The following is a 14,408-nucleotide window of genomic DNA, read 5'->3' as shown; positions in this document are numbered from 1 at the left end:
AAAAATAAAAATAGATAATAAATAGTATATGTTTGATATTATTATTATTATTATTATTATTATTATTATTATTATTATTATTATTATTATTATCGTTATACTACATTATTTTTTTAATTAGCAGAATATAATGACAAATCAAACTATAAAAAGTACGGTAACAACTACTAGATATTCCAGCTAAATTATGGTAGTATGGTTCTATTTCTATCTCCATTTGATGTCCTGAACCATCATCCAATCATCGGCGCATGTGAATAACAAATACACCCAAGCATATATCCATTTTTTGCTATCTACAATTGTTTTTAGTTCTTGAATGACACCACTTTAAAATTTTTTACACAGCCCCAAAATGCTGTGCCAGCCAGAAACCATATCTAAGTTGATATGGATTTGAGGAAGTCTGTGGCGGTATTGGGCAGAAATTCTCCTAAATTGTTTACAAACATTAACTAAATTATTGTAATTTGATACCAATGCCCTATTTGTTGGATTCGACAAAACAAAACCAATAATTCTCTCAAAAATTTCCTCCGGTAAAACATTAAACCATTCAATTTCTGATAGGCCTACATTTGTTGAAGCTGTTTTGCAACCTGATTGCTCATTTTCCCCGATTATTAAATCATCGCTTTCGCAACTTGATTGTTCATTTTAACCGATTATTATATTATCAGTTTCGCAACTTGCTTGTTCGTTTTCACCAATTATCAAATCATGTGCATTGTTTTCGTCTTGTAAACTAACATAGTGTATACCATGATCCTCACTAAAATGTCCAAGTGAAATTTGGGAAAAGGGTGCATTGCTTTGAGGACTGATTATTGTATGATACCCTTCGCCCGATGATGATACAACATTTATTTCCATTAGAAACATGTCAGCCACTGCCTGCAGAGTTACCTGGTCACCGTGGTAGACCTATGAATAATTCGAGAGGCATCCCATCTGCAGCACTATCGTGTTCCCTTAAAAATTTACAAACTTCATCTCTCAATGTTTCTGATGAACGAAAAATACCATTGCTTTGCAATTGATGGGCAATAGCCTCAAACTGACATTTTCCATTACCGGGTGGGTCGTAAGCCACCCGGTATCCTAGGTTTTCAAACACTAGATTCTTCTTTTAATGTATATTATATCCCATTTAGACTTAGAAGACTTCAAATTTTCTGTTTTCATAATAGTACGCATCTGCCATTCTGTACATAATTTGCCACAGCATTAGATTTTCTGCCGTAAGAGACTTCGAACGGTGACTGCCGGACAAGAACATCCATTGGCTCCTCGTTTTGAAGTTGTTGGTATCCCTTTAATTGAGTAGCCCAATTGACCCCACTTTTGTTGAGATGCGCCATGTCGAATGAGAACTAAATGTCCTTGAGACTGTGGATGGTATGTGTCATAATCTGCCTTCTTATTGACACACAGTCTTGCTGAGTACTAAATACACACAGTTACACATCCACACAGGACACCTTGATAACATGGATTCCAGAACACATGAACAGAATTTAATGTGTATTCCGTTATCCAGCCGTTTTGCTAGGCTACTACAAAGATGTTTGTTTGCTAGGCTACTACAAAGACGTTTGTTTGTGTTAATATATTACATCACTCCCCACCCCCTTTTTTAAAATAAAGCTTAGTTGTACGAAAATGACAATTGTAAACTGTTAACTATCTGTAGCTGCCTCAACGTAGCAGCTTTAATATGCTGATCAAAAAGGACACTGAAACAATTTTACTGGCTTCGGCTGTATTATTTATTCTATATTTCTTGCCGTCATATCAAGCCGTGTCGTAAAATCCTGGCAATCAAATAAAAATAATCATAATTATTAACATTCAGAAAATAGCAATACAATCATAACACTAATTAATTAAATCATCATTAAATCAAACTTCAGGCTTATGTAGTTATTTATCATATTATTATCAACACTGATCATCCACAGTATCAACTGTAATTACTAATTATTATTATAATCGTTTTCATAGGTAAGTCAATGTATTACAAATGATTCCACAGTCGAATGTAGATCCTAGTATAGAGAAATATCATAGTTTCAACAATAACAGTATTAACAGTATCCTGCTGTGCTGCTCAATCAAGCGGAACGGACCCGCATCGAGTGTACGACGACCTTCAGCGAATCATCAATGAAGGAAGTTTAGTTCAAACACAATAACTTTAAATTTAAGCCTAGAATGCTTACAATGCAATATCATATAAAATAATCAAATTGTTCAAAATAGCAATTGTCATGGTGATTATCAATACAATTATGAGTACGAGAAATATAGTAAAATCATCTTATTTCCTGAATATGTTTGCAAGGAATGATATAACAATTAACTACGCCTACACATACAGTAATGTGTACACCCAACTCCATGAGAACTCCATACAGAGCAAAAGCAATACAGTACCCGTTTATCTAAATTAAACAAGGCATAATACAACAATATTTCCGCTAACCAGAAAGTACATCAATATGTTCTTGGTATATTACTTAATCATTGAATAAAGAATATTTACCGGTGTCACTGCATCAAAAATCAGACATATCAATGAGAACATCAATCATTCAAAAGTTTTGATTAATTCAAAATGGATGTTACTGCCTAGCAACCTTACAGAAGGCGCTATGACGAAAAACGTATCGGTTTCCGATACACTATCTTTGGTTATGAATATTGCATATAACATTGCATATAAGCAACTACTGTATTCTAATAAACAAATGAACTTACTGTATTAAACTACAGTATTTATAAATCTAACATAACTACACCGTATACTTATCTCAATAGTCGAGGAACATGAAACTCAGGATTATATCAAAACATCACTAACTTCTTATCATAATATTACTTCTTGTTATAATAATATCACTATCATCATTACAAATAGTATACTGCAAGTAAAGTACAGGTATTATTCATGATCTGAATTATCGGTTTAGTACTTGAAGTATCTAGCATCTATAGTGATTTCCAAATTGTCTTGTATTAACATAGGCGTATAGTTCTTATTATACCTAACAAACTTGTAAACACAAAGTTTTGAATCATTGTAAAGTTTTAAACACACTTATCTCCTTTCTTACTTTCATTTCATTTTTAAAAAAAATTAATATTATTAAGCTACCTACAGTATGTGTTAGCAAATAAATTATCAGGGTGAATCACCTTCTCAACTTGTCCTATTCTCACTACATATTTTCTGGGACCACGTACCTTTGTAATAATACCCTTTAACCATTTATCCTCTTTGCATGTTGATCTCATATTTTTTACTCTTACGCTTTGATTTAATTGAAATTGCCTTTCCGAATTAATTTTAGGATCTTTGTACAATTTCTGTTGTGCCTGTTTTTCTCCAACATACTGTGCAATATTTGGACTAACTAATGATAGTCTTGTTCTGAGCTTACGCTTCATAAATAACTCTGCTGGAGCAAGTCTAGTGATACTATGCGGAGTAGTCCTAAACTTAAACAAGAAATTGGCCAATCTATGCTTCATTGATAGCTTGGAGTTACCATCAAGTATTTGCTTAGTCAAAGCCTCTTTTACTACTCTTACAGCTCGTTCAGCTGCTCCATTAGTGGCAGCATGGTATACTGGGCTACATGTATGTTTTATCTTATTTTTATCACAAAAGAATTCAAATTCTGCACTAACAAATTGTGGGCCGTTGTCAGATACCACTTCTTCAGGCAAACCATAGCGTAAATACATGAGTTTCAATTCCTAGATTGTTCTACTACTTGTGGTACTTTTCATATGCACCACTTCTAACCACTTACTATGACTATCTATTAAGACAAGAAAATGATTACCATCATTTTCACAATAGTCGACATGCACTCCTTGAAATGGTCTTGCTGGCCATTTCCACGGAATTAAGGGTGTTGTGGGTGAAGTGCTTCTTACACTTTCACAATTTTTAACAATCATTTCAATATCAGCATCAACTTTGGGCCACCACACATAGGATCTTGCTATGGCTTTCATTTGACAGATACCTGGGTGTTCCCAATGTAACTCTTTAAGCATTCTTTCTCGCAAATTTGTGGGAATTATAACTCTCTGACCCCAAAGCAAGCAATTTCCAATGCAAGATAGCTCAAGCTGTTTAGATAAGCAAGGTTTTATGGAATTTTCTTCACTCATTATGTTACAGACTGACTTTTTTAGCCAGCCCTCCTTTACATATTTAAGGACTGTGGTCAGTACTTCATCTTTTAACTTGTCATTTTCAATTTCTTTCGCAGTCAGCGGGAAATCTTCCTCAATTACATTAACATAAAGCTTTTGTTCAAGATCTTGTTGCGATTCATCTTTACAGGGCAATCTTGACAGTGCGTCCGCAAGAACATTTTCCTCGGACTTGATATGCTCAATTTCATAATCATATTGGTTGAGAAGAATCGCCTATCTTTGAATTCTGCCAGCGGCTATCACCGGAACTTCACTTGTTGGACCAAAAATCTTTAGCAGCGGCCTATGGTCTGTTCTAATCGTAAATTTTCTACCCATTAGGTACTTATAGTAGCGCTTAATACCATAGATTATGCTTAAAGCTTCCTTTTCGACGATCAAATCAAATTTCAAATCGTTGAAATACTTCCTTTATTACCGCCAAGTTTTCATTTACTGTTTCAGTTCTGATGAGGACATCATCCTGATTACACAAGCAATTTTCAATACCATTCAATATCTTATCCATTTTGCCTTGAAAGATCTTTGAAGCTGGCTTTACACCATATGGTAATTTGTTGTATGAGTAAAGACCTTTATGAGTGTTTATCGTAACATAGCTTTTGCTCTGTTCATCTAAATTTAGTTGAGCATATGCATGGGACAAATCTAGCTTAGTAAAAACACGTTTTCCAGGTGATTCAGCATACAGGTCATCTGAGCTTGGAAGATTATACACTTCATCATCAATGAACTTATTGATTGTTACACTATAATCACCACAGATTCTAACTGTGCCATCAGACTTTGGGACTACCACAATTGGAGTTGCCCAATCACTGTATTTGACTTTATGTATTACATTGTTGTCTTCTAACTTTTTTAGTTCATTTTTAACTTTGCATTTGTTACCGGTAGCATATGGAACAAACCTGGCTTTAACATACACAGGAGTAACATATTCTCTAATATTTATGTGAGCTAGCTCATGTCTCATGCCATCATATGAATCTTCGAACAAGTTTTCATACCTTTTAAGCAACACATTTAACTCGGAATTACTGTTTCCGACTGTTTTAGAACATTGAGATTCATTTACATCATTCTGATGTGCACAACTGTTACCATATCTGGAGTGTAGATTTTTTACTATGTTTTTCCAGTCTAACTTAACCACTGCCATCCAATCAAGACCAAGCAATGTAGGCTTATACCTATAATCAGCAACACTAGCACTTAACTTGTGTGTTATACCCTCACGGTCGATGACATCACATTTGATTTTACCAATCACATTTAACTTCTCACCACTATATGTTCTAAGAGATACCATATCATTATTTGTAATTTCAATATGATTTAAATGCTTATTATACGTGTCAATGCTCATTACAGTATCATCTGCTTGAGTATCTACATACATTTCCAAATCAACACTGTTTACATTCAAGATTACTTTAAAGTGATCTCTAGACAATTTACCACTAGGATTATCAACATGATTCGTACACATAAACAAATCACTACTTGAATCACGACTATTATCATTATACAGTTCCCGCTCATCTCTCTCAGTTTGATGTACATTGTGATTTCTATCGCATCCACCGCGACTACCGTATCCATGGTTACCGCCTCTACCACGACCATATGAATAATTACTACAGCCACGCACTCTGCCTCGCATGTTTTGTCTGCCTCTGTAACTAACTGCTCTCTTATCAGCAAAACATTCACTAGTATAGTGTCCAACTCGCGAACATCTATAACAGGTTCCTATGGAACGCCAAAAGGACAAAATACAATTGGCAGCAGTGCAAAACTGAGAGTCACCACTGCAAAACTGAGAGTCACCAGTGCAAAACTGAGAGTCACCAGTGCAAAACTGAGAGTCACCAGTGCAAAACTGAGAGTCACCAGCGCAAAACTGAGAGTCAGCAGCGCAAAACTGAGAGTCAGCAGCGCAAAACACAGAGTCGGCAGCGCAAAACACTGAGTCACAGTGCAAAACTGAGAGTCACAGCGCGAAACTGAGAGTCACCAGCGCAAAACTGAGAGCCAGCTGCGCAAAACTGAGAGCCAGCAGCGCAAAACTGAGAGCCAGCAGCGCAAAACTGAGAGTCAGCAGCGCAAAACTGAGAGTCGCAGTGCAAAACACAGAGTCACAGTGCAAAACTGAGAGTCACAGTGCAAAACACAGAGTCACAGTGCAAAACTGAGAGTCACAGTGCAAAACACAGAGTCACAGTGCAAAACTGAGAGTCACAGTGCAAAACTGAGAGTCACAGTGCAGAACTGAGAGTCACAGTGCAAAACTGAGAGTCACAGTGCAAAACTTTGGTGGCAATGCAACTCAAGTGGACGCCCTCTATTTTGAATTAAAGTTTCACAGCTTTTTTGGACGGTGTCAACAAGTAAAATGGATGAAATTTTGAGGACACTTGGGCACTCCTTAGTGACCATTAACAATTTTGAAAGAGAGGGGGTGCGTATAAGCGTTATAAATAATACAAAAATTAAGTGTTTGAAATAATTAATCCAAGAATTAAGTACCGGTAGGCTAGGGCAGGGAACAGTGAAATTACACTGTTCCTTGGCTAGGGAGAAGGCTGGTAGTAGGCACATGTGCCCGGGCTTGTCAGAAAACAAGGCCTAAGTCTAGGCTAGACAAACATAAATGCCTCGACTTCGACGGCTTCTCAAGAAATATTTGTTTCCCTAAGTAAATATCACTTAACTGTCTAAATTTTCTGTTTTTTGTCATTTCTGGTGTCTTTGTTGATCCCCAATTGGTTATCTTTTTTTATTTATTTTGATTGCCCCTTGTATTCCTTGGCAAAAGGCGCTGACAAGTTCCTGTATTATTATTAACTAAGCCAGGCCTTGTCTAGGGTTTTGGGCCTACCTAGACCCAAGCTAGGCCTGGAATCCGTCGCTGAAATTATAATGTACTGTATTTACTGTAACAATAGACATCCCATGCGATTGTTGAGAAGGGTTTATTCGAACGAGGTGTTGAAAGGGAAGCGTTTATTTTTGTGTAAAATGGATAACTGACACCATTTTCGCTAAATTTGAAACAAAAATTTTTCTAGGCCTAGCATAGGCCTACCTCCTAATTGCCTAGGCATTTCGCATAACCGGTGACCGATGTTAAACATTCAAACCCCCGAACGTCCAAAAGTGGGACACATATTGATCCTGAAAGCGGGACTTTTTGTTCAAAAGCGGGACACACCGTGATTAATATTACAGATGAATTGTATACATAAAATATACTCAATAAATAATATAAAAATGTTTGGAGTGGAGTTTTTGTGGCCTTTATTATAGGTTTGGATAATTGTAAAAATTTAATAAAATAAGTAAAAATGAAAGCAGAAATGCAACAATCAACCTTAACAAAATAATATATATAATTTGCATCACTTTATTCTAATGCAACATACAGAACATACAGAAATTAAAAATGAAGAGAAACATCGCATCAAGAAAAAATATATATATATTTACATATGTGTATACAATATCGACCAAGTATAATAACAATAAGAAAAAAAAACATAAAATAAACAAACACATGAATTATTTAAACTGATAAATATTTCTTTCGTATCGCTATTAATCACTATATTAAAACGGCTCGTCGTCTGTCATAGTATCCATCGGGAGTCTTGGTATTATCGTGATTATTTGTTATATATAAAAGTTGAAAAGCGAGACAAGTAGGGGTATGGGCGGGACAGGAAAGGACTCTAAAAGTCGGGACAATCCCTCCGAAAGCGGGACAGTTGGAAGCTATGCCGATGTTCTTGTTATTAGTGAGTTAGTCTAGGCTAAAAGAAATTCCAAAACGAAAAATAGGGGCATAAAAACTGAAGTGTTTTTGGTTTTAGAGGTACTCAAAATAATATGTCTGAAGGAAAAAAAAGAAATTTGCAAACAACAAGGATGGATAACGCAAGACGTTGGTGACACTGTTTCAAAATTAACGCCTAATTAGTGTGTACTCAAATAAACGTCCCTTAATTCCACTATAAATGCGGAACAACAAATTACTGTTATAATGACTATAACTCATTCTTAGTTGAATTACAATAACAAACAAGAGCACCCAGTACAGAGCATACCGTATCACGGCTTACCGCAAATAGCTTTCTATGAAATTAATCTCCCAAAATATGTTCCTAATTTCCAACCACCACCCACTCAATCGATTGGTCATTCGGTCGGTCGATCAATGGATCGATAGATGATCAATCAATCAATCAATGCACTTCGCTCCGCTAATTTAAAACAACATCATCTTCAGCCCCAAACCCCTCCCCAAAATTAAACATCACCCCAAAACCACACTCCTGCATAACCCCATCCCTCCGTCAAAACTCCATCCCAGGGACAGGTTTAGAGTGAGCCCAGGCCGGCCACGGCTCCCCATTTGGAAAGTTAAAAAAAATAATTATAAAAAAAAAAGAAAAGAAAAATAAATAATTGATCGCTCCAAAGTTATTTTTTTATTTCGCATGGAAATGCCCCAAGACCTCCTAGGGTCGTGTTGCCTCACCCCAAAAACCCACCCACCCAAAACCCCAACCCAAAAACCCTAAAAAGTATGATCCTACTTTCCAATCACCAACAAAATAATTATTGCCAACAGGTTACAAAGGATTCAATTACTTTGTTAAGTCCCAGTGACTTGGAGGCACTAGGGGTGTATGGCCTAGGTCGTCAGGCTCTACTCAGAAGCCGTTGCAGGCAGGCGGCGACAGCTATTTCAGGTATATTGTATTTTATTTTAATCCATTTTGTTATTAAGCCTTTTATCATACGATAGTGTGGTACTAACGGAAGTCAATTTATTCGAAGAATGATGGTGTGCATTTAGGTGTGCTGCTTATGCTCACCTGGACCAAACAAATTGTCAAAATTGACAAAAATATAATGGTATAGAAAAGCGTTCTGTCTGAATAAGCACCCATCCAAATTGGAACATTTTCGTATTGCGCCCCGTTTGAATAAGAGCCTTTCCCCAATATAAACAAAATCTAGGTATTGGTAAAATTGTCCGTCGATCAGGCGGTACTGGGAGGGGCAAATTGATTTCCTGCTTCAAAACAAGACATCCATTCGTATAAGCCTTTAAGAAGAAAGTCTACCTCAAGTCGCCTAGATTAACACGAGACCAACTAGCCTCGGCTTTTTGTTATCATTATTATTATTATTATTATTATTATTATTATTATTATTATTATTATTATTATTATTATTATCACCATCATAGGCATGAGTGTGCTAATGACACACATTATTTGTTGCTAACAGGTCAAAGAAGAACGCAGGTTTTTTCTAGGCCTGACGAGTCAAGTAAAAAGAAATCAAAACATATACTATTAACATTCGTTTGCCTGGACTCCACGTCAGCGGTAAGTTTAAAATGTTAGTTGCACTTTAAAGGTAATAACATTATGATGAATAATTTTGACAATAACAAGAGTAATATTTGACACTATTATTATTATTATTATTATTATTATTATTATTATTATTATTATTATTATTATTATTTAATACAATTAGTAACAAATTTACTCAATAAAGATTATCTTCCGCCCACATCATTATAATCTTCCTAAATAAAATGCGAATATGAATAAAAGAAATATGTGTTAATATTCACCGTCTTAATCATCACTGTAACAAAGTGAAGTAGGTCTAACTTAACTTTTTGTATTCTTTTTGTATATGAAATAAATTCTGCAAATAACATAAATATTGTTGAATGTACGGTCAGCCTTCTGCTTTAGACTGTGGTACAGTACGATCACATGAACTAAAGTGGTCCCCTATTCCTTACCCGAATTCAGCTTGATACTAATCGTCATCATTTTCTGTATGGGATAGATATTTTGTAATAAGAGCTATTGAAATATGTTTAGATATCTGTCTATGTTGTGACCACAATGACGATAACATTGAGTCTATGCTTATGACAGTTTTTGCTACTATTTAAATTCAGACTCGAACACTAACAACAGATGGTTTGGCATGCCTCACGTCAAATGGATTGGGGTTGAAAACAGTGAATATGCCATTAAACTCAACACCAAAAGAACTCAAGACAATAATACTTCAATTATTCCCCAAACTTGTGGCTGGAGGTGGATTTGAATACCTGAAATCTTCGAACTCAAGAAAACGTATCGTCATTCCTCTCCCACAAGGCAGATATTGTGCTCGTGAGATTAAAGCATACAATCGTCACGGGAGAGTTTACTTAAGACCAATTCAAAAAGACCTTGATTTATCTCTAATTGATGACACGGTAAAATATTTGATTTGCTGTATCATTTGAAATTCTTCATAATCAAATTTTTAATCAAATAACTTCAACGGAATAATTTTTTTCTCAAATACTCTTGTTAAAATTACAACTAAATAAATTATAGCATGCATGTACCAGTATAACAAAGTTAAGTAATTAATAACACATATACAATTTTGTTGATATAAAATTGAAAATATTTTACCTAACAAAGAAAACAGGAACAAAATATTTGTGGTATCTGAAATATATTAACTTAAAATTTAAAAATTAGACAATGTTTGTATGACTACAGTTAGAAGGAACTGTACACATGAATTGTTAAATTATTTCTAAACATCAAAGGAGTAATGGGAATAAAAATATTGCAATGTCAGTAAAACTTAATGTATTTTTCTAATGTGTGTTTCCTAGGTCTCGGGCCCAAGGTGAACACGATATTCCTCCCTGCATCATAGATTCATGCTGGAGATAAAAAATGACCGATCTATTTTAGGTAATGTATAAACTGAAAAGTAGATTATTCCATTTTGTAATCCATTTGTTTTTTCAGTCTTCTAGAGTTGACGAGCTTCTGCAGAAATGCAACCAGTGTCTCAAATTTATTGAACAGAGTAAACTTCGAAATCATATTGAAATATGCTCAGCCAACTCTGCACCAGCAAATGAGAGGTATACGACCATATTATTATCGTTGATGTTTTTGTTAGGCTAGGTAATTTATCAGCATTTTTATGACCACATTCATAATTTTCGTTAATGAACAAAATCTGGACAGAATGGTTACATTTGTTAGTGTAATTCAGGCCGAGTTGGATGTTATAAAATGATCCTTGAATGAAAAGTATAAATTGAGTTGTTAATAAAGTCACATCCACCACTGCACAAGATGTGGTAATCTACAACTGTAAAGATGAAATTTAATTTGTGGGCGGGCATTCCAAAATAAAGTTGTCTTCCATTCTTCAATGTCACAAATAATCTTTGAAAATTTAGTGTAAACAATGCCCACAACACCACTTCTTTGTTAAGGTATGAATGATTTTAATTTCGATTTTCTGCACTTACAGTTCAATCCCGGAGTCCATAACATCAGAGGTTAGACCATCTTTTTTAAATATTTTATATGTTTGAACACAAGTCGTATGGGTTTTTGAAACAAACAGTGTAACATATGAACAATTCAGTGGTTGTTTTGTTTTCATTTTTATGTGTACTGATCAGGTTTTATTAAACTATTCAATGTTTTAAATCTAAATGAGAGTTCATGATCTTAGCAGCGTTCGTTTGTCTGACTCGAGTGTGGGCCCTTCCAGCGGCATATCTCAAAATAGGCTCCAAGCGTGAGTGTGTTAAGATATCTGCTTGATATAGATTTTTTTACTTTTTTTTCATTTTATAGCTATTTTTAACACTAGTCGACTGCGGTATTATAGGCCTACTTACACAGTATTTAAACCGCAATTTTTATTACAAAAACATATTTCTTTAAACTTAGCAGGGTAAAGGCGTTTGATAGTAAATGTAGATGGTGCGACAAGGCACAGTTTGTAATATCAGATTAATTTGTTAATTATTAGTTTGTTGCTATCAACTCGCAACTACATTCGAATATAAAGATTATATATTACTTTAGACAGGCTTGAATATTTATATGAATTGTTTTCCTTTAATTTCAGAATTATGTGTTATATGATCCATAACTGGATAGTACTTTCTCTACCACTTCAGTGAGTGCTATTAATTCAAACCTGAGACAACTATAGAAGTCAAACCTATATTCTAACATGAGACAACTATAGAACTATAGAGTATAGTTGCCTCGGATTCAAACATTCCCATTTTTAATATATTTTGATATTTAAAAATATGGAATATAGCATATAATCGCCAATTAGTTCATGTAAATTTGTTTTTTGAATATTGATGACATCCCCTTGTACCATTTTCAGGAGGACATTGATATGCTGTACAATCCAGACAGCATGATAAACCTGCCTGACACGGTTGGAATTTCAAGGCCTGCGGGTAAATTTGAAATCAATGTTTGTGCCTTTAAAAAAAAAAAAAAGTTTTAATTGTAAAATCTAGGAATTCTAAACTAATTTAACTTCCATTGCTCTTTGCTAACATTTTTTATAAAAAATTATTGTTCTCATTGCGATGTATCATTCACTGCGTTGTCTACATCAGCAGAATGTAGCATGTCATCATCTACATCAACTATCTTCACTGTTATTTTGAAGGAGTTATTTTAACTCCAAAGGAGTTATTCTGTACCTAAAAAAAGGTACAGAATAACTCCTTTCGAGTTAAAATAACTCCTTCAAAATAACAGTGTTATTGCCACCCACCAACAACGTCACTGCTGCAGCCACTGAAGAAAGCGATGACCAAACACCCACTGTTGAGGAGCACCATCAGACTTACAATTCTACCTACAGGTACACTACATCTCCAAACTCTTCTTATTATAATATAATTTGTAGTAGATATTTATTCTTTTTTGTAATAATTACCTTTCTAATTAATATCAAGTATCATCACTTAAATTTACTTTAGCAGGCTTCCACCAGGGAGTTGAATGTTGTTGTACAAAGACTTTGTTATAAAACGTTGATTATTTACAAGACAAACAAACACGTATAGTAAATTTTTACATTATTTTTTATTTATTCCGGAAATGTAACTATATACAATAGCTATAAAAATACAATTTAAAAGACCAACAAATTAATATTAAATGCATGATTGCCTATAATATAGTAGACAGATGTCTTAATTTTCTTCCTAAACGTTGATGAAAACTTTGTTAATGAGATTAAAAGGCGGTTAATGAGATATAGATTTTTTGAATATTGGGGAAAATATGGCAAAAGTGTAGATCATTGGATTTATCAATCTACAGTAATGTCAATTAATAATTTTTAGAAATTACATCAAATGACGCCGACATTATTATTTTTTTAATTACTTCATAATTCTGTGTAATCTTTTTCATAATAACAATAACACATGTAACAGTAATAATTATAAAAGTACAAATATAGTTTAGTTCTTTTGATTGAAAGTTTTAAACATTATTTAATAATAAAAAATGAAACAATATGTAACAGGAAATTAAGTGACACGACGAACAACGTATTATCTTAATTACAGTGTTTTACGCTTAATTTGTCAAAACACGATACAAAATCGAGAATTTAATTTTGGCCAAAAAAATAAATTACAAAACCCCCTTACGCCAATTGATTTTTGTGCACCCCCATCCCCTCCAGATGGGAAGAACCCTATGCCTCTGGTTAAGGTTGTGGAAAGCGAAGGACACAACATTGTCATATACTTTCAGATTTTAATTTGTTTGATTTAATTTTAATTTAATAATAATAACCTCTACTTGTTTATCCAAATTTCGTAGCAACTACTGTACGCTCCTATCGCAAGACGACGTCATAATATCATCGGATTCCGAGCTAGACAGTGATGACACCATCAATCTCATGACAGCTATAGAAAATAGCCTGCAACAGGAACAGTGAGTTAGCTCTGCATGTTTATTTATGGTGCTGGACATGACCTCAACCACAACCACGACCGTAAAAAAAGTACAATCATAGGTTTCAGGCCTTCTTGCATGTGTGGATGTAATACGGATCCCGGCCCGAGTTTTTAGAATAGACAAAAAAGGAGGAAAAAATATGTTTATGAAGCAGGCCTTAACACCACGGATCTAACACTCACTTTCACAGCATAGCACGATATATGTATATGTATATATATACATAATGTGTGTGCGTGTGTATGTGCGCGTGAATGGGTGTGTGTAGGTGTATGTGTCTGCGGTTGTGTACGTAGGTACGGGTGTGTGTATGTG

General features: G+C 34.6%; 2 protein-coding genes across 2 annotated transcripts in view; both read left to right on the top strand.

Moving 5' to 3' along the window:
• Window positions 1–8,875: 8,875 nt before the first annotated feature.
• Window positions 8,876–12,265, top strand: LOC117103392. The gene is made up of 6 exons (XM_033243932.1): window positions 8,876–8,990; window positions 9,535–9,635; window positions 10,229–10,534; window positions 11,088–11,206; window positions 11,605–11,632; window positions 12,214–12,265. Exons 3-6 carry the CDS (start codon window positions 10,298–10,300, stop codon window positions 12,235–12,237), a joined length of 408 nt encoding a protein of 135 aa, XP_033099823.1. The 5' UTR covers window positions 8,876–8,990; window positions 9,535–9,635; window positions 10,229–10,297; the 3' UTR covers window positions 12,238–12,265.
• A 233-nt stretch (window positions 12,266–12,498) lies between these two features.
• The window catches only part of LOC117103394 (G2/M phase-specific E3 ubiquitin-protein ligase-like), a 2,888-nt gene continuing 978 nt past the window's right edge, over window positions 12,499–14,408 (top strand). Inside the window, exons 1-2 of the mRNA XM_033243934.1 lie at window positions 12,499–12,562; window positions 12,873–12,978. Of these exons, the coding sequence (XP_033099825.1) occupies window positions 12,499–12,562; window positions 12,873–12,978 (170 nt within the window). The remainder of the gene's footprint in view (window positions 12,563–12,872; window positions 12,979–14,408) is intronic.

The sequence above is a fragment of the Anneissia japonica genome, unplaced genomic scaffold (genome assembly GCF_011630105.1).
Source record: "Anneissia japonica isolate Jap-2015-1 unplaced genomic scaffold, ASM1163010v1 scaffold288229_len40757_cov107, whole genome shotgun sequence".
In the NCBI taxonomy this organism is placed as follows: domain Eukaryota; kingdom Metazoa; phylum Echinodermata; class Crinoidea; order Comatulida; family Comatulidae; genus Anneissia; species Anneissia japonica.
Note: the sequence above shows the minus strand (reverse complement) of the source record. Positions and strands in the feature narration are given on the sequence as shown.

Bases quoted from the DNA above. Each gene is read 5' to 3' on its own strand.
- LOC117103392 (XM_033243932.1), top strand. From the start codon at position 10,298: ATGCCATTAAACTCAACACCAAAAGAACTCAAGACAATAATACTTCAA. The intron at 10,535-11,087 runs GTAAAATATTTG...TTGTTTTTTCAG, and splicing joins TATCTCTAATTGATGACACG to TCTTCTAGAGTTGACGAGCT. The intron at 11,633-12,213 runs GTTAGACCATCT...CTTTAATTTCAG, and splicing joins CGGAGTCCATAACATCAGAG to AATTATGTGTTATATGATCC.